At 45.5% G+C, this 23,338-nt stretch overlaps 1 protein-coding gene across 3 annotated transcripts in view; it reads left to right on the forward strand.

Moving 5' to 3' along the window:
* The window catches only part of PHF21B (PHD finger protein 21B), a 326,879-nt gene extending 304,758 nt beyond the window's left edge, over nucleotides 1-22,121 (forward strand). For all 3 annotated transcript variants that reach the window (XM_085652440.1, XM_085652439.1, XM_085652438.1), the window contains 5 exons: nucleotides 348-370; nucleotides 2,099-2,257; nucleotides 10,114-10,201; nucleotides 18,125-18,228; nucleotides 20,009-22,121. In XM_085652440.1, the coding sequence (XP_085508566.1) occupies nucleotides 348-370; nucleotides 2,099-2,257; nucleotides 10,114-10,201; nucleotides 18,125-18,228; nucleotides 20,009-20,233 (599 nt within the window). In that variant the 3' untranslated portion in view covers nucleotides 20,234-22,121. The remainder of the gene's footprint in view (nucleotides 1-347; nucleotides 371-2,098; nucleotides 2,258-10,113; nucleotides 10,202-18,124; nucleotides 18,229-20,008) is intronic.
* The last annotated feature ends 1,217 nt before the right edge of the window (nucleotides 22,122-23,338 follow it).

Here is a 23,338-nt window from a genome sequence, read left to right on the forward strand (position 1 = left end):
AAATCAAGGAACAAGTTAATAGAAGTTCAATAGGCTGCAGAGCTTTCCTTTAACAATGAGTTACTTTTGGGTAATTTTGAGTGATGCAAGAACCTAGAAGATCTGTTTACGGTTCGCTGGTCTTTCACTGTACATCCATCTGATCATGTTTCTTAAAACAGCCTTTTCACAGCATACTGTAAAATGTATATATGCATCATCTCCACTGACTGTTTCTGTTTGCACAACTTGAGGGATAACAATTTGCATTTCATTGCCTTGTTACTAAAATCGCATACCTGACAGCTGTCATTCACTATGCTTCTGTTGCCCACTAACATATTGTTTGCCCTTCTTTCATGTGCTAGCAAATGAGGATCTCTGTTGGAAGGTATGTTGGGCAAGCTTTGCATATTACTGCCTGTGAGATACAGTACATGTTTGTTGTGGTCACGTGAATTGTTGAGTCTGTGCTAGTAATAGCAATGTATGTATTTCAGACGTGTCAATGCCAGCATCAGTATAAGCACTGACGCTCATTCCCAATCAGTCGTGCTCAAGTAGTCATAGTTTCAACTCTGTAGAACTCTGACAGGCAGTATACAGACAGGAAACCAACCAAACTCACTAGTGGCTTGTTTACGTTTGTCAGTTCTGTCAGGATAGTGGGGCACAATCCAAATTGCTGACCTGGTTGCTAGAAGTTATAAACATTTGAAATAGCATGCCCTCCTTTTGGAGTCGAGGCGAGCCCATTTTCACGCTTGCGGTTTGGTAGCTATGGAAAGCACACTCTATGAATGGGCCGACAGATGCTGCTTTGGAGTGCGTATGGCTACCACTGGACATGATCTGGCATCCCGTCATGCACATTTCAGGAGTGATGGGCGTGGTCTCTGCCTTCAGGAACCTCCTGCTACTTGACGTACCGGTCTGCCATTATTATCAAAGGGGCGAGAGTGGTCTCGTTGCGGGGTGGCTGAGGCTGAATACCAATTCGATATTATCAACAACTATTGTCCAGACAGACCAGAATTGAGCTGGTCTTAATGTTGACAGTGTTTGCAGGGAGCACCACGTGGTCTTCCTGTGTCCATCCATTATGTAGGGCAAACCCGGGGGAAACCGTCTATCACCTGATGGTGGGTGGGGGCGGGGGGGGGACACCTCCTGACCCCGCAGTGCCCATGGGGGTATGTATATTAATTCCCACTGTTCAGTTCTTGAACAAATTGCGATGTAAATGTGCCTTTATATTCTCCGTAGCTCACAAGGTTCAGTGAAAAACGTTTTACCCTCATTTTCTTGCTTAGTTAACTTTTACCACTAGTGATAACGTTTAATGCAACATCTTCTGAAGACATTCTTAAGGCACAGTCGGTAGTAGTAATGTCAGTGACAGAGATGGGCCCAATCTTTAATGTTTAGAATAGCCAGATCCTGTCCATGGTATTCTGCAATGCACACCACAGTTGGTCAGGTCACACGTCACACGTCATACCTCTGGTCAGATTCACCATGTGGTTGTTACCAACATTGTCTAAGCAGCAAATCCTGTTAGTGAAGTCTGGAGCCACTTAGCAACAAATCTATGACTACTTCTGAAACCTCACGGTCCTGGCACTCAGCAGGGGGACGCTATGATTCCATTCACTTCATGCCTGAAGACTCATTGAACATATCATAATTGGCATGTCATTTTTGTGGCATCGCTGAGAGATGCTGAGAGATGAGTGGACGTTACTCATTGTATCTCTTTTATGCCCACTGATGCAGCGAAGCAGAGCACGGGATTCATGTTCAACCATCTCTAATGTGGCCAGACATGACAAAAGGCATGCTGTAGATTTATACATGTAGCCTGTTTGGTGGTCACTGACTGTAGTCCATTGACTCTGGGCGATCACCCTGAAGAATTGCTGGTTATTAATTCCCAATAGTCCATCTTTGCTTCATTACGATCAGTTTGTGTTGTGAACATATTGTTGTACGCCTTTGTTTTTACATTGGAGTAAAATATCAGAACAGATTACTCGGTTCCGTCTCTGAGAATTGGGCCTGTGTGGTAGTCAGAATATATAGGATAACTGAACTAACGCCAAAAAACTCTTTTTTTCAGGAGGACATCACTCATGACCGACATTGTTCAACATGTAAACGTGGAAGTAATTTGCAGCCATGTAGCATTTGCCCAAAGGCGTATCACCTAAACTGTGTGGATCCTCCACTCAAGTCTGCACCTAAGGGGGTATGGATGTGCCCCAAGTGCCAGCAGAAGGTACAGTATCTTAGTTCTTCATTTACTTCATGTAAAATACCAATCTGATGTTTTCAGAACTCAGTAGAGAGGCAGGAATAGCTTCACAGCCTTTGTGAATGTTACAGCCTGCAAGAGAAGCCATCACTTGCGCTGACCACGTTACAATAACTAGACCAAATATGAAATCGAGGGACAACGTCAGAATTTGATATTAATATTATCATTTGTTTTCCATTGGTAAGGGAAAAACTAAAAATACCTTTAAAGATTAATCTTTAATATCCTTAGGAGGGATCACTGGATGGTACCCTGATTATTCAGTGCTTATTGTATTTATTTGTTTCCTTTTCTTCTTGAACATAGTTTTTACATGCTATATTTCCTTCCTGGCTGCTCATCTTTTCATTACTTCAGCTGTTGACGTATTTCTATTATCAGTAATAGAGGGTTCTGACGGGTGGTCTTACTTCACCAAGTTTCTTATCTTTTTATATTTTGTCTGTGACAAAATGATGGTCGCGCCAGCTACACATACAAAATGGTGGTTTATGAATCTAACCATTTGTACATCCTATGTGCCACCTAGTCATCCATGTGCAAATGCAGATATAGCAAGGCGATGACTCTTTTAGTGACGGACACTGTTCAAGCAACCATGAATGCACCACGCCCTTCAGTAGTTACGCTTTTCCCCTTCCACCACATCACTGAGGGTTAACCACAGGGATTCTATGAGGCTGTAAACTGAATATGGAGAAGTTACGAGTTACCATAAACATTGCTAAACTGAGCATCCCTCTAGCCACTAATGTAGATTGTTCTGTGCCTCATAAGGCCTTTCCAGTATGTGGCAAAATCCAGCAACTTTCACTATGCAATCCACTTCTCAGTTTCACTAATAAACTACAGCTGATCTTAATGTCCGCTGAGCTCTACCTAATGAGACCCTTGATGTTGCGGCAAAGCTTGGTATCCGGGCCCTTGTGACATCACAGCATTATATGCAGCGTTGGAGAATTTGTTGCAGACATGCTACCAGAGAAGCAATTAACATGTACACCATTTCACGTGAAGCTCATCAGCAGAGGTTCATGGAGTTCATCTTTCCCAGAAGTGGAAAACTCAAGACTACAAAAGAAAAGTATGTGGTTTAAGACCATATCCCTTGAACAAAGGGAATTGGAGTGTATCCGAGTAGCAGATATTGAGTCTACTTTCTGTAGTCACCAGAAATCAAACTCAACTGTTTTGATAAAAGTTAGGCTTGTTGGTTCACGTTAAGCATGCTAGAAGGCAAGACCAGCGTTTGAAATTAAAATACGGTATTATAACGTTTTTGCAGTCGGCTCCATTTTCTAAACTAATAAACATTTTGTATGACAATTAAAAGAAACGGAGCCAGAAATTGTTAATAGCTTTATAACACACAAAGAAATGTTTGTTATTCATGAAATTTAGAAAAGTCAGGATTGTTCACTAACCTGTTACGATTATTGAGCTTTAGAACATTGAAAATATTCCAAATGTCATTTAATATCGAGTGTTGCTTCTGCTTGGAAGTAAAGACTCGCATTCCACTTCAATTCTGTGTCTCAAAAACTTATATCTATAATAATTTAATTCATTTAGTCTGTTGTCTCAACACTCAGCTAGGTAGCAACAGCTCCCTCACACTCCAATATTTCCAGCCTCAGAAAATGCTTGTGAGAAACAAATTGATAACTACACTCCCTTCAGTTAATTGAGGTTTTTCTCTGTGGAAGTGGGTTTTAACAGATTGACTTGGGAAATTTGAAAAAAGGGGCGAGCTACATTTGCTGGTTACGGATATTTCTTTGCAGGTACTGGCTTTATGGAAAAAATCATCTAAAACTGTGCACTTGCCGATTAGATTTTGATTAATGTATATATGTTTTGTCATCACAGCGCCACCAGATCCCCTGTTCTGACTTCTCCTTTTGCCTGCATCGCTGCCTGTGCCCCGAGTGCCTGTGTTGCCGCTTGTCTGCGTTCGCGCTCCCCTTTTTTTCCTTCTGTATCCCCGAGTGCCTGTGCTGTGTGATCGCGCTCCCCTGGTTTCCTTCTGTATCCCCGAGTGCCTGTGTTGTGTGATCGCGCTCCCCTGGTTTCCTTCTGTATCCCCGAGTGCCTGCATCTCCTGAGTGCCGTCCCCCTTGCCCTCCCGCCGTCTCCCCCTCGTTTTTCCTGTTTTTCTGCGCCTTTTTCATTTTTCTAGGCCTCCTCGCCTTCGGAGCCTTTTTCCCGCCGCCGCTTTTTTGCCGCTTTTTTCCCCTACCCGCCCTCCTCCCGCCTCCCAGCTGACCCCGCCTCCCCGGCTACCCCTTAAATGGCGGCCGCTGTGAGGCCGCGCAGCGGACGCGCGCAGCGGGCGCGCTGCTGGCGCGCCTAAGGCAAGCCCGTCTGCGCCCGTCCGCGCCTGGCCCGCGCTCAGCGCCCGAACCCCTGGCCCCCGCGCCCCCCGCCTGACCTACGACTCCGTCAACCTCAACCCCGGCCGCACTCCGGGCTGCTACCGCGCCCACCCTAAACAGACCCACGGACCCTTCACCTGCAACAACTGTCACTTCACCTGCCCACTGACCAACACCGCTCCCGTCAAGAACAACTCCCCCGGAAGCAATCTCCACTGCATCCTGGTCAACACCCGATCCATCCACAGGCACGCCATCGAACTGTGGAACCTCATCAACTCTACGAACCCGGACATCGCCTTCCTCACCGAGACCTGGATGAATCTCTCCTCGGCACCCGACATCGCCATAGCCATCCCCGACGGCTACAAAATCATCCGGAAAGACCGCACCAACCGCATCGGAGGAGGCATCGCCATCGCACACAAAAACTCCATCCGCATCTCAACCGACACCGACAACTCACTCCCCGACGCCGAACATCTCCACTTCACGATCCACAGCGACCCCAAGACCACCCTCAGAGGCACCCTCATGTACAGACCACCAGGACCCCGCACCAAGTTCAGCGAAGACATCGCAGACTTCGTCACCCCTCACGCACTCTCGTCCACCGATTACATCCTCCTAGGAGACCTCAACTTTCACCTGGAGAACCTCACCGACAACAACACCACCGCCTTACTGGACAACCTCACCAACCTGGGACTGAATCAGCTAGTCAACACACCCACCCACTACGCCGGACACACTCTCGACCCCATCTTCTCCTCCAGCAAACACATCACCTTCAGCCACACCACCGAACTCACCTGGTCGGACCACAGCTGCGTCCACTTCATCTTCAAGAAGACCACTGTGCACCACCACACCCAGCAACCACCAAGAAGACACTGGACTCGTATCACCACGGATCAGCTCGCATCAACCCTCTCCCAGAACCGACCCACCAGCACCACCGACCCAAACGAAGCCGCCAACAACCTCACCAACTGGATCTCCGACTGCGCCGACCTCCTGGCCCCCCTGAAAACTCAAGCCAGCACCAACAACCACAAGAAAAACTCCTGGTTCACCCCCGACCTCAAGGACTCCAAGAAAGAATGCCGCGCCCGCGAGAAGACGTGGCGCCTCAACCCGACCGAAGAGAACATGTCAGCTCTCAAGGACGCCACCCGCCAACACCACCAACGCCTCCGCGCCGCACGAAAAACAGCCTACCGGAACAGACTTGACAAAAACGCCCACAACAGCAAGGAACTATTTGGCATCGTCAAAGAGCTCTCCAACCCGGACGCAGAAAACAACTCCATCCCCCCATCACAGGACCTCTGCGACTCCCTCGCGACCTTCTTCCACCACAAGATCACCGACATATACAACAGCTTCCCGACCACGACACGAACCCTCCCCCGGAACCGGCTACCGACATCACCACCATCCTCACCTGGAGCCCAACCACCACCGAGGAGACCACCCGCGTCATGAACTCGATCCACTCCGGATCCCCATCGGACCCCTGCCCGCACCACATCTATAACAAAGCCGACGACATCATCGCACCGCACCTCCGAGATGTCATCAACGCCTCCCTCACCACCGCCACCTTCCCGGAGAGCTGGAAACACGCAGAGCTCAACGCCCTCTTAAAGAAACCCACAGCAGACCCCAACGAACTCAAAAACTTCCGGCCCATCTCTCTCCTGCCGTTCCCCGCCAAAGTGATTGAGAAAATTGTCAACACTCAACTCTCCAACGCCCTGGAAACCAACGACTCCCTCGACCCCACACAGTTCGGTTTCAGGACCAACCACAGCACCGAAACCGCCCTAATCGCACCCACGGACGACATCAGAGCCCTGACCGACAAGGGTGAGACCGTGGCCCTCGTACTCCTGGACCTCTCCGCAGCCTTCGACACGGTCTGCCACCGCACCCTGATACGACGCCTCAGCAACGCCGGCATCAGAGGCAAGGCCCTTGAATGGATCATCTCCTTCCTCTCCGGAAGGACTCAGAGAGTCCGCCTGCCTCCCTTCAGATCCACAGCCACGGAGATCATCTGCGGCGTACCTCAAGGATCCTCCCTCAGCCCCACTCTCTTCAACATCTACATGACCCCCCTGGCGAACATCGCACGCAAACACGGACTGGACCTTATATCATACGCCGACGACACCCAGCTCATCTTATCACTCACAAACAACCCCACCTCAGCTAGGACCAGACTTCATGAAGGAATGAAGGAAGTGGCGAACTGGATGACAGACAGCCGCCTGAAACTGAACGTCGACAAGACGGAGGTCCTCATCCTCGGCCCCACCCCCACCGCATGGGACGACTCCTGGTGGCCCCCCGCCCTAGGCAGCACTCCCCAACCCACCGACCACGCACGCAACCTCGGCTTCATCCTGGACTCATCCCTCACCATGACCAGACAGGTGAACTCGGTGACCTCAGCATGCTTCAACACCCTCCGCATGCTCCGCAAGATCTTCCGCTGGATCCCCACCGACACCAGAAAGACCGTCACCCACGCCCTCGTCACCAGTCGCTTGGACTACGGGAACACCTTGTACGCGGGCATCACCACCAAGCTGCTGAGGAAACTCCAACGGATCCAGAACGCTGCCGCAAGACTCATCCTGGACATCCCTCGCCACCACCACATCTCAGGACACCTGAAAAAACTCCATTGGCTCCCCGTCAACAAGAGGATCACCTTCCGACTCCTCACCCACGCACACAAAGCCCTTCACAACCTCGGACCCAAACTCATCAACAACCGCGTCTCCTTCTACACTCCTCCGCGCACTCTACGATCCGCCGGACAGGCCCTGGCAGCCGTACCCCGCATCCGCAAAGCCACCGCCGGAGGAAGATCCTTCTCTTTCCTGGCAGCGAAGACCTGGAACTCTCTGCCCAGCCACCTCAGTGCCATACCTGAACACCTCTCCTTCACAAGGCAGCTCAAGACCTGGCTCTTCGAGCACTGACCCCCCCCTCCCCATCCCCAGCGCCTTGAGACCCTTTATGGGTGAGTAGCGCGCTTTATAAATGCGAATGATTGATTGATTGATAGACAAGTAAAAAGCCAGACATGAGGCCCATTCTCGATTCAGAACCTTGAACAAAATCCTATAGGAGGAGACAATCTACATGATCATTCCAGCAGTTCTGCACCAGTCATCCTGAATTCATCACCAAGCACATTCACGACGTGTCTAAAGTGGCAAGCACTTATAGTGACGTTCCTAATGTCCACACTAAAGAAGGTGTTCAGGGAATGCTGTATATTACTTACAAATGATTTTTATTCAGCTTAGAAGTCATGCCACATTCTTCGCACTTGATTTACCTACTGTGGGTGATGTAGGATTCCACAGCAACCAGCCTTTCCTCCTCAGAAGATCATTCTTGCAGTAAAAGAAAACTGCCCGTGCTGGTAGGCTTCACAAGGATCATTGTCAAGAGTCCTGGTACAAATAGTGTGAATACATTTTGGAAAGATGCTGTTATCAGTTTGTGATCTCAAACAAGGCAGAAGCAGCATCCTTACAGTGGTGAACAAAGAGAGAGAACATTGTTAGAAAATTGACGAAGAAAGAAATATTATTTACCACCATTTACAAATTGAGACCGTTTTGATGCTCTGTGTGCTATCTAAGGGCTCAAAGGGGAACAAGACAACAAATCTTGACGCAGGAGACGCTGAAATCCTGGACCTGGGAAATCCACCAGTGCATTTTAATATAGTGCATTATCTTCAAAGAGTGCAGAATCAAAAATGACTGTCCTAATTCGAAAAATTGAAAGGGTGCACAGTTGGACACTGTATTCAGAAATAGTTGAATTTCTGATTTTCACCTCTTTGCATTAGCATAAATTGTAAGATGCCTTGAGCCCATGTGATTGTTTCTTGAAAGCAGTAGTACCATGTTGATAACTTGGTACTGGGAATCTTGGAAACTTTCTTATGTTGCCTACAACTTCATATATACCTGCAAACAGCTTTAATTCCAGCTTTTTTATTATAACCAATTTTTTATTACTATCTTGTAATGGCAAATAAACGAACAATCAAACCCCATTCCGATTCGCACATCAGATTACATATCTAGACAAACAGTACAAAGATTGCCCCCTCACCAATCACAGCAGTTCCGCTGAATCCACAATAAGTCCCCCATCGACCTCCTCCTCCCCCCTTTGCCCCCCCCCATGCTTATGCAGGCAGCCCCTGGCTCAGTAGATAGACTCCTCCAGTTTGGACCTCCAGTCTATTGCTAAATGCCTGTCTGTGATCTTAGTAGAGTGCGTGGCACTCTAGTAGCGCGCTATGTACTTACCCATGGCCTCCAACATGTATTCTCCCCAGGGTCCTCCCAAGTCCTCCAGTTCCTTGGGCAGTACCCTGCCAACGATCGACCAGTACCGTGCAATACTGGGACAAGGCCACACAACATGATAATAGTCAGCATCTGGAGCTGCACACCAGTTACACTGCGAGGTGGGTCTCCTACCCGCCTTTCAGAGCCACTTCCGGGTAAGGTATGTAGCTTACAGATAATGGAGTTGGATGAGCTGTAGGCATAAGGAGATGGCAATCATTTGGGGGGGGGGGGTACTTATTCGCGCTTCCCTCCAGTCTGCCTCGTTAATTCCAGTTTTTAATGTGCAATGCAAGAGATTTATGTGATGTATAGGTAGGTCCCTAATCACCAGATTTTTTGGTAGATGTTTTTGTAATATTACTATATTTGTTAACTGTACTCCTCCATGTAGGGTCTTGGAGAATGTTTTTTTCATCGAAGTATTGCAACCACACTACTTTTAGTATTTTTGTAAAGAGTTCGTTTTTTATAAGAAGAAATATATTATAAAAAAAAATAAACAATTGTATGAATTAATGTTTTCTATTTGTAGCTCTGTAATTTTAACTTTGCTTTTCTGTTTCATATTTCCCTTCCGCCACTCACGCTCCATGTGAAACAGTTCTGTAGGCTTTCCATTTCTAATCACAATATCAGATGTTGATCAGAATTGAACAGGAAAGCAAATGATCTCAGAGACAGCTGTCATAGCTATTTGTCACATGGTAACCATCTGAAAAGAGGCTTGAGATCTGCAAGTAAACTCCTGCCGATATCCCAAAAAGTGAAGTAAAAATATAAGAGCGAAGTTGTTTTCTGCTGTTGCCAGCTCATTGTGGAATTCCCTTTCATAAGTCCTGTTGAATATTCAACAGTTGTTGCCTTTTAGAAAGGCTTTAAAGACGCATGCATTTGCATAATTTTTCCTGGTTCTGGCTTGAGCCTACATTTATTCACACCGTTTCTGTTTAGCGCATTGTAAACTTGGATTGGATCTCTTATTTATTATATGTACAAATCACTGATTGCTTTTGTTGGTAATTCATATTGTTGTGTTTTTTGGTTACAGATGTTCAATAAAGATAACGAAGATGATGAGGATGAACCATGGAGTGGGGCCCTCTCTATATCTCACTCATATGTCACTCATAAATCAGGTACATATTTTAGTGCCCCTACTTTCCTCTACATTGAGGCTTTTTTTGCTAGGCAATAATATCACTTGACAGCATTTGTTTTTGCATGATGTATTTCATAAGGATGAAGTGCCGAGGAAACCCACCTGTACTAATCCCAGAACGCTGTTATCAGAAGGAGAGAATATAACTCCTCAGTGTAACGTGGGTAGTTTAACAAAGTGCTGAAAATTCACTTGTCATGAACTAGAACGCCAGGATTTTAGAAAAAGCAGATACCATGAGTGATCTTTAAAAGTAACATGGTTAGAGCTCTGATCTGGAGGTGAGAGTGAGTAATCAGGAGATTTTAAGCCCCTCAGAATGCCTACTTTTGTTTTTGATGCAAAGTGATTACCTCCTTGCCGGTAAGCATCTCTGTAGACATAACCGTATAAATTTATACACACAGAAGAAATCCAAATTCTCTTAAGTCTGAAAAATGTGCTAAGTTGCTTTAACTTCATGAAATTCCCAAAGTGTTGTATGGTTGTGACAAATCACTCTTAAAGAATCTTATAAAAATGCCTATCTTATGTCTTTGTATATCATAAATCCATGCAACACAAAATAAATACAAAGTATCCTAGACAAATTATTAGCAATATTTATAGCATACATGACATGATTTCTGCCACATAAAGGCTAAAAACTGATAGCGACTTCTAGCCACAGATTCCTTACCTTAGAATTATCCCCAGGCATCAGACTGGGTCCGGAAATGTTTTCGTGCGCAGAACCCGTGTTCCAGTATCTGGTGTTGTTTGTGATGTGCACAATGTCTATGTAGGCGCCACTCCAGTGCCCTGATGTCAGTTCTTTTCCTTCCAGTGCAGATCTGGAGAAGAGCTACCCCAGACACTTTTTGACTGACCATTTTTCGACCTTTTGTTGAAGATTTTTTGAGCTATCGTCTCCTGGTGTTGCAGGGATGTCTGTGAGGAACACTGGTTTTAAGCCCTATGACGCCTGTCACCTGCAAACAACAGACAGATCTACACCATATCTACCTCTGGTACCTCAGGCATGACTACCACGCTAAGACCTGCGCCGATTGATGTGTCATGCACCCCAAGGCCTTGAGAAAGCAGTCCCTCAAGCTCCTTGCCGCTCGACGTGCGATGTCGCGACAGTCTTGATCCTGTTTGAGAGGAAGGTCCTGAGATTGGTCGCGGAGCTACTCCAAACGCTCACCATCATACTCAAAGTCGTCCTGGTGTTTGGATAAGTCCCAAAAGCAGAAAAAGAACAAGAAATCTAAGACGTGTGCCCAATCCATCGAAGTCACCACACGAGACGAGGCAACGTCAGCATTCTAGGCTTGGCTCCACAGTTGAGCCTGCATTAAGGCCATCTCCGTGCCTCCCTGAGTTTCCTGAAGGCGGAGCAACACCCTGCCCAACGTCATGAGTTTTATGAGGTCATGCACCTCATATTTTGGGCAGTTTGTCCCTTCTGGTGCGCCCTCAGTCCCCATCGGTTCAGAAGGGACCCTTACTGGTCTACCGCCGGCGGGTTCCAGACCAGCGCTGGTCGAACCACCTCGACCTTCCACGGTGCTTGCCCCATTCCCAGCCTCCCTGGCGGCATAACCCCGATACTCATCTCCGAGACGGAGCCAGATGGGTGTAGTCCGGCGCCAACTGGAGCCATTTCTTCCAGGCCAGAGCCTATGCCCTATTCCTATGAGCTAGGACTTGGGAATTATTGGTAGCTGCCACTGGACTCTCATGAATACCAGCTCCTAGATGTCACCAAGGACATATGGTGTGAGGATTTGGCGGATGGACTGGACACCTCCCCAGATACTGGCTTGGTCTCTCCTCCTGCCATGGTTATGGAGGAGGGAGCCTAATTTGCTATGGTGGTGAAAAGGGTGACTGAGGGTGCTTCAGCAGGGAGTCACCCCCTTCTGAACCACATTTCCCATTTAATGAAGCCCTCACGAGTGTTCTACTCGGATCTGGTCCAAGCCTGCCCTGGGGCTCCTATGAATAGGTCTACTGCCATCACTCCGCTCCCCCCCCCGCCATGACCCAGGGGACCCTAACTTCCCAACCCAGCACCCCACCCCAGTTAGCTTGGTGGTCCAAGCCTCCACTTCTAGAGTAAATCCTGGTGCATTCTCTTTCACTCCACTGGACAGGTAATCCAAGAGGCTGGACACCTTGGTAAAGAATAACTAATCCAAAATGGTCGCACACTGCTGACCTACCTGCGTGTTACCCCAAAGAACTGTGGTCCCTGTAGTCAGCGTCGGCGAGTACACCTATGCTTGTGTCGTGAGTGCAAGTGTGAATAGCGTTAGCCATCCCTGGACACGTGTTTCGAGGTTGTTGCCTCTCGTCAGCAGGGAGTAGGAAAAAGTGCAGGGTTGCTGTGTAGGCTGCTAAAATCATTATCAGGTTGCTGGTGTGACGAGCAGTGTGCGACCAACCTTTGCATAATTTATTACGGCTCCCTTGAGCCAACGGGCTGACGAGCCTTGGATCTGCACCTGCGCGCCATGAGAGGTACTTGACCTGTTTTAATTACATTTTGGCAGTCCACGCGGCACCCCTTTACACTGACCTACTCCCTGCTGACGAGAGGCAACTACCTCGAAACACGTGTCCAGGGATGGCTAACGCAACACATACTGTTCTTTATACATTGTGGCATAGGCGTACCCGCCGTCGCCACTACATCTACCACAGTCCCTTGGGGCAACTTGCTGGTGTGACGAGCAGTGTGCGACCAACCTTTGCATAACCTTGGTAAAGAATGTTTTCTTCCACCAGCCTTGCACTGCGGTCGGTGATCACAGCATGCCTTTTGGGCCAATACTCTCATTCGCTCAAGGTCTGTGTTGCGCAGGTGCTGGCTATGATCTCAGAGGAGGCCCAAGCCATGCTTTCCCAAACTATTGCTGACCTGAGGGACGTAGCTAAGTTTGCCCTGCGCTGTGGGCTGGATATGACCAACTCACTAGGTAGAGCAGTTTCTTCATCGGTGGCTTTTAGACTCCATGCCTGGTGAGAAGCACTGGCTTTTTCGGAGATGTCCAGGCCCCGCTCAAGGACATGCCCTTTGATGACTCTCATCTCTACAGAGACAAGGTGAACTCCTCGCTGGAGAGCTTCAAGGACAGCAGGGATACGGTCATGTTGTTGGGCCTTTACACTGCCACTCGCCAACTCCAGTCTGCCTTTTGCTCCTATCGTGTCCATGGAAGGGGCTTCCAGCTGCACCTCTACTTGCCCAGCCACCATAGCACACAAGCTTCCCAGCCTGTGCGTAGCTGAGGACGCCATACCCACAGACCTCGTGGGTCAGGTAGCCAGAAGTCGGGTCAGCCCATCCCCTGGCATCCGCAGCCTCCAAGCCTCTTTAGTTTGCCATTCGACCATCATGGGCATTCAGTGAGGGCCAGGATATAACATCCCCTGCATCACTGGAGGTCCATAACATCCAGCCGCTGGGTTCTCCATATTGTCCAAAGGGGCTCCTCCCTCGTGACTACCGCCCCCACCCATGTCACCAATTTTCGACAGGCTGAAGGAAGATCCCATCTTGTTTCTCCACCAGTATTTGCCAGCTCTCTTGTTCAAGAAAAGGCTGAAGACATAGATCTTTCAACAATTATAGATGATCTTACTGCAAATAACTGTTGACTGACAGCCGGGACACTTCGTTTAGTAGCCGTGCACTTTATAAGTCTAATTTCACAAGGGAGCCATAGAGAGAGTACTGGCATCCGAAGTAGGTCATGGTTGCTATTCCTGCTACTTTCCGGTGCCCGAAAAGGACAGAGGTTTTTGTCTTATCCTAGACCTGCGCCCTCTCACTTTCTTCCTAGAAAAAGGAGAAATTCAAAATACTCATGCTTCCTCCAGGCCTGGCTGCCATGGACCTGGGAGTCTGATGGTAGTGTTGGACTTGGCAGAACAAATACTTCCACATTCCCGCCCACAGATGTTACCTGTGGTTCAAGGTGTGCCACAAGCACTTTCAGTTTGCTGTGCTCCCATTTGGCCTTACCAGCACCCCTCAGGTGTTCACCGAGGTGATGGAGGTGATTGCAGCTCATCTGTGGAGACCAGAGGTGACAGTCTTCCCCTATCTCGACGACTGGCTGTTGAAGGCGGGCTCGCCACAGGCAGTCATCTCCCACCTCCAGACTACGGTGGACTGCATGCACTCGCTTGGGTACACTATAAAAGGGACAAAGTCACACCGGATCCCTTCTCAGATGCTCCCTTTAATCGAAGCTGTTCTGAACACAGTGCAGTTTCGGGCTTATCCTCCCAAACATTGAGTCCAGGATATTCAGGCTATTATACCGATATTTCAGCCTCTGTCCTGGGTTACAGGGTGACTGACTCTGAGGCTCATGGCCTCCTGCATCGTGTTAGTGACGCATGTCGTTTGGCATATTTGGGTTTTGCTGTGGGACCTGAAGTTCGTGTGGACATAGCATCAGGGGAATCTCTCCAACATGGTCCAGATTTCAGAGGGCACTGCAAAAGATCTGCAGTGGTGGCTGACGGACCGCAGTTGGGTCAGTGTCAGACTCCTCCCTTCCTCAACGTTAGTGACAGAAGCGTCACTCCTGGGATGGGGCCGGCCATCTAGGCGAGTGAAGATCAGAGGTCTCTGGTCTGCAATAGAATCCGGACTCCATATCAAACTGTTGGAGCTTCTTGCAATTTGATTTGCACTGAAAGCCTTTCTACCCTCAATCAAGGGAAGGCTAGTGCAGGTGTTCACGGACAACACCACTGCCATGTGGTACTGAAACAAACAGGACAGGGTGGGGTTGTGGGCCCCTTGTCAAGAGGCCCTGTGCCTTTGGATGTGGCTGAAACATCAGGGCAGTTATGGGAAACACCTCATTCACAAGTATTCTGCAAGCAGTAAACTCTCATTGCATCATGTAGTGGTGTGCAGTTTGCGAGTGAAGTTAGGAAAGTTGTTTGTGTAAGGCAGGAGTGGCATGCTGCTTTTCTCCAGGCTTTTTTTATTCTCTTGAAAGGTCTACCACAGGATGGGAGTTGCAGAGACCTAGGATGAAAACGTAATGTCAAGTTAACTTTGTGGTGCCCTTCTCTTCCCAACAACTTACCCAATATATATGTGCCATTGATCAAATCCTTCAAAATGATAAGCTCCTTCATTGTAAACCAAATTTATGAGCATGAACCCCCACATCAGACAGGTCAGGCAAAGCTGATACCTCACTACTTTGAAAAGGATTTTCTCGCCCTGCTCTTAGCGGTTTGGGTACCACAGGATGTAAAAAGCAGCGCAAATAGAGGCTAGGAATAACAAAGTCACTATGAAAGCAGCTTTAAAAGTCTACACATTTTCTCTAGGTTCAGAAACTGCTTCGGCCCTCGCATGGAGTAGGGAAGCAATATAAAATAAAATGCAATAAAATAAATTCCTTTTTTTACTCCCTTTGTATTATCATAATGTCTTGCTGAAACAAATACAGAATTCAAACAATTTGGGTGAGATTTGAAGTGATTACTGTAACTCATTTAATTCACCCCCTCTAAATTTTCTTATGTTCAACTTGAATACAATGCATGAAGTTGAGAAACCAGTCCCCGAACAATGACATTTATTGCCCATTGGATGCTCAACATGAAAATCACAAATCACTCTCCTGTTTTGGAATTGAGTGTGGCAAGGGGAGAACATATTACTTTTACAGTGGCTGACTCCCATCTTTAGTCCTCACACTTGAATTGGAGACATAATGTTATACAAGCTCGAAGATGGAATTACATTGGACTTCAATTTCAGGGTTCAATGATTTTAAGAGAATCCGGTCTCAAGATAATGTCCGCCTCATGTTGCTCTTTACAGTCTATGTTGTATTGCTATTCGACAGAACTGATTGTCCCTCTGTGGTTTAAGGTTCACACTAAGGTATCCATGGCAGCTGCTACTACTTTCATCAGGAAGGTATCACTGACGGAGATCAGCAAATCTGCTATTTAGGCCTCAGTTTAAAATTTTTCGAAGCATGATTATACTGATTTTAATGTTCCTGCCATGTTTCACAAGGAATCTATTCCTAATCTGTTACTACTTCGCTGCACCATCCTTGGTTGACACTGCATTCCAGATTGAGTGCTTGCTTAATCAACCTCAATTTACCTTAAGGTGTACAATTATAAGACCTGTGTTTATTGTTTACCTTTATTTAAAACCTGCCCCACATGGGTATTAGAAAGTTTTACACAGATAATATTCGAAAATAAAAATACTTTACAGCAAAAAAGGAATAATGTTGAGCAGCGTGGTAGCTGCAAAGACAACATCAAGAAGGGAGCGAACAGATTTTTCTTGGCCCTGTAGACTTGGAAAAGGTGTATTTTTTAGATGTTTCCTAAATGTACGAAGAGGGAGCTTAGTTTCTTATCTCGAAGGCTAAAGAGTTCCAGGGGGAAGTCGCTGCACCAAAGAAGGGGTGTGTTTGCAAGAGAGGAATTGAAGTGAGGAACTTCAAAGACTTCTTTGACTGAGATGGTGGGGAGTTTGGATGAATAGGGCATTTCATGCGTAGAACTTTAGATATGGGCTACTCAACTGCAATATATTTTTGTGTGAATAGGAAGCCAGTGAAGGGCACATAATATGCATGTTATGTGTTTAATTTTTTTTGTGTCAGTGACTAGTCTGGCCAAGGAATTCGGTATTGCCTTGTGTGGAGAAAATAAAATGTGTGAGGTGTCTGTCATAATCACATTGTCAAAGTGAAGTAGATGACTAGAGTTTGAACTGTACTTTTAGTGTGGAGTGAAAAGGTGCTTGTGTTTTCTCATGTTGGTGAAGAAGTCCTTTGCAGACTCGCAAACTTGGTTGAGGGACAAGGGAGAGAGTAGGGACTGAAGTATAAACCATAGATTGTAATTTGGGTGAGGCTGATAGTGCGAAGTCTTCCATTGCTACGACATTTAAAAGAGAGGGGTACACATTGATGTCAAGCTTGGATGAAATTCTTATGTTTGCAGAATTCTGGAGCTTGGCTCCAAACTTTTCAGCGTTAAAAAAACTTCTACATATATTCACAATATAGCTTTTCATTATCTTATTATAGACTTTAGAATGTGTAAATGCTAAATTGATCTAGTAAAAAAAAAAGGAGAACGTCTATGAGCTTATCGCCTGGTGTTGGTTCAAATAACCATCCTGATTATAATATTAAATCAGTTTACGCTCCCCTCTGTTGGGGTTACTCGTTTCTTGCTACCCAGGTGCTCAGCAAAGTATTTTGGTATATATACATTCCCCTGTATTTTATTGGATTGAGTTAGCATGTGCTAGTGTGGACAGTTTCCGCAGTCACTGCTGTTGCAGATAATATCAGTTGGTATGTGCCATTTGGACTTAGTGGAGGCTGAAATGTAAAACAATGTAATTTCATCCATGTGTAACTTTTACAGAGATATGTATAATGACATAAACAAATACTTGGATGAAATTGCCCATTACATATTTAGAATATGGTAAGGAAGTGTTTAGCTGTTGTTTAAATGGTGTGCCAAACAATACACATCATAAAGAGTTCATTATGCAGAGGAGTTTAAACAATACCTTGGATGTATTTAGACGCAGGCCAACATGACATGTCAGAAGCAAACAGAGCCTCGTGGCTTGTTCTCGCTGAGCTCCGTTCAGAGCGAGGCCTGCCTCCTTTGAGTGCGCGCCCCTCCTTTCCTAGAGTTAATTTCCCCAAGAATAACGTTAGCTGTTGCTAGCATTACCATGACTCGCCTGTTAAAAATAATGATGCTGCCAGCTCATTTGTAGCCATCAGTTGCTAGCGTTCAAACGCGTGAGCACATCCCATCTGACAGCCTGCCTGCCTCCTGCCATCTGCGACCGCCGCTGACTGACCTTTGTCTTTCACAGTCCGAGAAGAAGAGAAGCGAAAGTTATTAAAGCGAGGCGGCGAGCTGCGGAGCGAGCACCGACAGCTGCAGGACAAAGACCAGCTCCTCGATGATGCAATGAAGGTGAGCCACAGGATTTACTGCGGCCGCGTGGCGCCCGCGATCGGAAAACCATGCGCCATTGCGTCCCCACTGATGCTCCGTAGCAGCTCCGAGTTCTGCTGCTTGTTTGCAATGGGGGAGGGGCGGGGGAGGTGTTGCTGGGTCTCATCTGAAGTGTTTCCCTTCTAGCAGCAATTTTAACTCACTTGTTTATCTTTCACAGCCATGCAGAGGCCTTCGTCCGACCACACATTCTTTGAGCCTTACACGTTTCAGTTAGATCACACCTGCAGTAATCAATCGTAATAAAGCCACGGATATTTAAAAATGTCTGACACGGGCCTGCTCTTTAATAACGCAGTGTGCTGGAGCTTTAGAAATGGAGAGACCCAAAACGTGCATCCTAAATAGAAAAAAAATCCTGAGCCTGTGTACGCGCTCAGCCGCATTCCACAATTCTGCTGACAGCTCAGAACGGGCGCGCGGCCTCGCCTGTGCTCCTTGTTTCCCTTAGAACAGCAGTTCGTCCTCACAAGAGTTCCTCTTTGCATATGCTGTGTCAGCCATTCAGAGGCCTTCATTACTTATCGGTCATGAAATAAACTCCGGAATAGAGGCTCAGGCATGCTTCCGTTAGCTTACACGTATTCCAATCATACGAATATTACAAAGATATGGCTGTTTCAAAACGTGTTCCTCACACACTGAAATTAAGTCATTATTCCTGGCAGGGTAGAAGGAGAGGGTATTACTGTACGCCACAGCGCTTTCATAGTTTTGTTTGTCTTGTCCACAGGAAATACAACAGACTCTTTTCCGCACACTTTGAAATGTATTGTTAGAGGGACACAAATACCATAAGAAAACACATAGGTTTTTGTTTTATTTTTTTTTAAAAAAACAGATATTGCTAATGTCTAAATCTCACTGGTTATTTCCTAAACTTTTATGTCGAAATTCCGAGTTACCAGTTAAGAATGAATTAACGGAAGTCAATTAAAGCCGCTTTTTCTCGGGTCGATGACCCCCTGACCTTTTAGAGTGTCCTCACCTGAGTCCGTCTAACTAGTCTAATGATGTTGACACACCATTAAAAAGAAACATGTGAATGAAGCCAAACCTCATTGCTTTCGGAGTAAAAAATTGTGCTAACAGAAAAGGGTTCTTATTTACAATTTTAAATATATAGCTCTTTAGCAACCCTTTCAAGGACAACTCATTTCCGAGTCTGGAGAGATTAAATGTGAAACTTTCTGAAGCACGTTCTAAAAATGTTTTTCAGTGCACCCTCTCCCTGTTTGATAATATAATTTCGAGGTATTTTAAAGGTTTTATTTCCAAACCTAAAGTATTAAAGATTGTTTCCCTAAGCCAGTGCCACGATGTGTATGCCATGCCCTTTGTGTCTCTTTAGGTAAGGTAGGCCAGACCAGGGACACAGTGTGTATTTGTGCCATGTGCTCCCATGTTTGCATACACTTTGGTTGTATGGTGCTAGTGCAGTGACTCCACAAATAATATGATCCACCTGATTCGGACCCTCTTAATAGAACCCAGTCTGTCATTGTTGGTATGTGACATCTTTCCTAGACCAATCAAGTTATTTACAGACACATACAACATAAAGCACGCAGATAACACACAGATGCATCAGTTTGGTGGCATAAGTTATAAATTGTCTTAAAATTATTGACCTCGCTCGAAGACGAATTTCTTTGACCCACAAGAAAGTGTTTTGGGAAAAATGCTTATTGTGTAGTTAATTCATTCTTCTCTTTCTCTGTTTCCATCCCTCTTACAGAAATGCTTGGAGCAGAAAAGCAGCCTGTTGGCCCAGCAAAAAGGGACTCAGTCATCACTGGAACGCCTCAAAAATCTCATTAGACTGATACAAAACGAGCAGATGATTCAAGTCACCATGACAACCACTACCACCTCCTCCCTGCTCACAGTCCCCTGGATCAAACCATCATCTGCCTCCGCTGCCATGCACAAAGCCTTGCAGCAGTCGCAGAGTAACAACTGACACAGCTGGCCAAAACAATGACTTTACAAAATGACGGAGGGAGAAAAGGGAAAGGACAACACGGTCTGTTTTATACACATTTGTGCTATAGGACTTGAGAACAGTTCCGTGCAGTTTGTATGTTACATTTGCGGCAACTTCCCGGAGAGCAGCAGTATACACTGCATTATTATTGCTGACACCTTCAGTGCTTAGGAGAATTTTTATGTTGGCCTTAATGTATTGATGGATCTGAAAACAAATGGAAGATCAAATCATAGCATCTTTTGGGGACTGGGTGACCCGGCAGAATATCTCAAGGTTGTTTTCCGCATAATGAAGAATTTTGAAATAAAGGACAAGTAATCTGGTCAGGAGCGCTGGTTAACCTCTTTTGGGAGAGAGGTATAGAAATATAGCACCGGCGTATGTATGTGCAGCTTGTCATCGTACAGAGAAGGTCTGCTACATTTATTCAGGTGAAGTGGGAATAGGGCTGGTGGAAATTGGTTTTGTTGTGCATACTCACAGAGCCTTCAAACAAAAAGATAGTTTTTTCAGTATTACTCTAGCCGAGAATTGCAGATATTTAAATAAAAAAACTGTATGAAATTAGCATTTCTAGTGGAATATTGAAGTATTTTCATGCTGATGCTTGTCTATACGCATTCCGAAGTGTTTAAAGAGGTATGACTGTAAATCTCCTTACTTTTTTGCAGCTCCTTTTTACTTATTTTGCTATTGATGTATTTTCTCATGGAGGTTTTTTGTGCAGGGTCTAGCAGAAAACCATACAATGGTTAACTTTGCCAGGTTTTTATTTTGATTTTGGTTATGAAAATGATTTTTTAAGCAGATAAATATACAAATATTTTTTTCTTTACTTGCCAGTACAGACAATATGCCAAAAATAATTACATTTTTGTACTGCATTTTTATTGTAAAAATATTTAATGTGATAAAAACTGCTTACTTTTTTTGCTTGCAGAATAATCTGCTAAATGTTACAGGAAAAAAACTGCCTCCAGTGTAGTTTCTCATATCAGATTTATCTTGGAAGGAGGGGCTGTGGCATTTGCTGCTTTTGGCAAATGGTTTTCTTTTTTTTTCTTTTAGCATTTGTCCATTTCTACATTTTACATGAATAGTATTAGCCCCAGAAGGTTCTAGAGCACCTGCTTGTTTCACTAGCGAGTCTTCCTGATTATGTAAGGGTCGTCTGGCGCCTTAGTTGACGCAGGCCTTCCCTTGAATACTGATAAGGCCTACCTCGGAAGTTAGTGAGGGCAACCCAGGTTTCTAGTCTGCCTGGACACTTTGTGATTTTGAACAATTTAGCACAGAACTCTAAGAATGGGCGGGGGGGAGACTAACTACAGTACCATCGCGCAGATCTGCCTGTCCCAAACAAGGATGTCGCTGACAAGGGAGTGGGTGGTTTTTGCAGTGTCTCATCACTATAGGCAGCACATGGTCCCTTCAAACATTTTCACAACTCCGGGAGAAACTGTGCCGTACAATACAAATCTATTTTAATACATTTAACACTGGGTTGAACAAGATTTTTATATTCTTTTATTGATGAACAAAGCAAATTAAAAAAAACATAATTGTTCTACATTGGTTATTGTATGCCAATTATGCATTCTCATGTGGCTTGCAATGTAAATGTTTCGGGTCCAATGGTTCAATATTTTCTTCTCAACTGAATAGAAAAGGAGAAAAAGAAGAAAATAAGCAGCTACAAAATGTGAACAATTTCAAATGAAATGTCTTGGACTGTTAAAAGTAGTTTTTCAAAGGGACTGTCCAGCAGATAGTGTGCATAGAAAAAAAGTGTTTGTCTTAAATATGCCAATGTAGTTTTACTTCTTTCTGATGCATTAAACTTGATTGACAATTTAATGAATTTTTGTGTGCTAGATACTTTTGCCCAAAAAAAGATTTCCTCCTTAAGTATTTCTCGTTTTATTAGAAAGTGAAATGACAGATGGAGCCTTTAACTTAAAAAGAATACATAAAGTTTGCTAATGTGCAAGCATTCTGGTTATGCGAAATGGACAACCCTGTACACTTTTGTAACTTTAAATTCACTAAAGTATAGTAGTTCATGTTTGTAATTGCATTTACTAAATTCTCACGCCCAAATTAAAATAATTTTAGCATAAATCATAGTTTAGCATTTTATAGTTTGTCCAGCCCTGCTACTTTCAAATTCATGCGACTGGCAGGTCACTGCATTGCCTTTGGCACCTGATCTTTGTAATGGTAAAAGGCGGAAGCCTTGGTGCACGCACTGCTAGAGCCTTAGCGAGTCCACCGCTTTTTTGCAACACCTCCCAAATTCTCAAATGCATCCCCCTTTCTTTTTGCATTATAACAACCAATCATGTGTTTTTTGCCAGCTGTACTTTCCTTTTCCATGCTAAGGTTTCTGATTTGGCACTTTGGAGCCTGACTTTTAGTGTAGCCTGTAGTTCCCGGATTGCTGGCCTCACACAGCTCCCATGATTCCTACTAATATAATAGATAACTGGCCTTAAATAATATCAGAGCTGTACTCAACAATTTTCTTTAATCTTCTGTGAATGTTCAGCCGTAGCTTTCTGTTACCACCAGCACATTCATTTATTGGAGATCTTTGTTGGCCAGACTGTCATATGCAGAATCTGCCCTCCTCTGGTGTTTTTGGACTCCATGGCGAAAGTAAGTAATAAAGAACATGTTACTTACATTCAGTAGCACTACTTCGGGTTGATTATCTAACTGCACAATCCTCAGTTTTGGAATATCTTCAGGTGCCAGATTGGAACCGAAAGATTTTAACAACATGCTCCTTCACCAGTAGGTGGTGCTGTGCAACTCTCCATTGATTTTGCCCCACCCAGGAAGTGATGATGGTGCCGCATATAAGCATTACCCTGCAAGTCAACATCAGTATCTTGACTCTGTCTACACCCTTGGCCATGGAGTTCAACAATAACCAGATGTAACGGTGGCATGTCTCTAAATTGAGACCTTTTTAGATAAAAAAGAGACCATTCCACAAAACCTGGAGGAGGGTTGACGGTGAGGAATCTGCTGACAGAATATCCACAAGAGAGAGTGTTACTGAAGGTAAGTAAC

Source organism: Triturus cristatus, chromosome 4_1, assembly GCF_964204655.1.
Source record: "Triturus cristatus chromosome 4_1, aTriCri1.1, whole genome shotgun sequence".
NCBI lineage: Eukaryota > Metazoa > Chordata > Amphibia > Caudata > Salamandridae > Triturus > Triturus cristatus.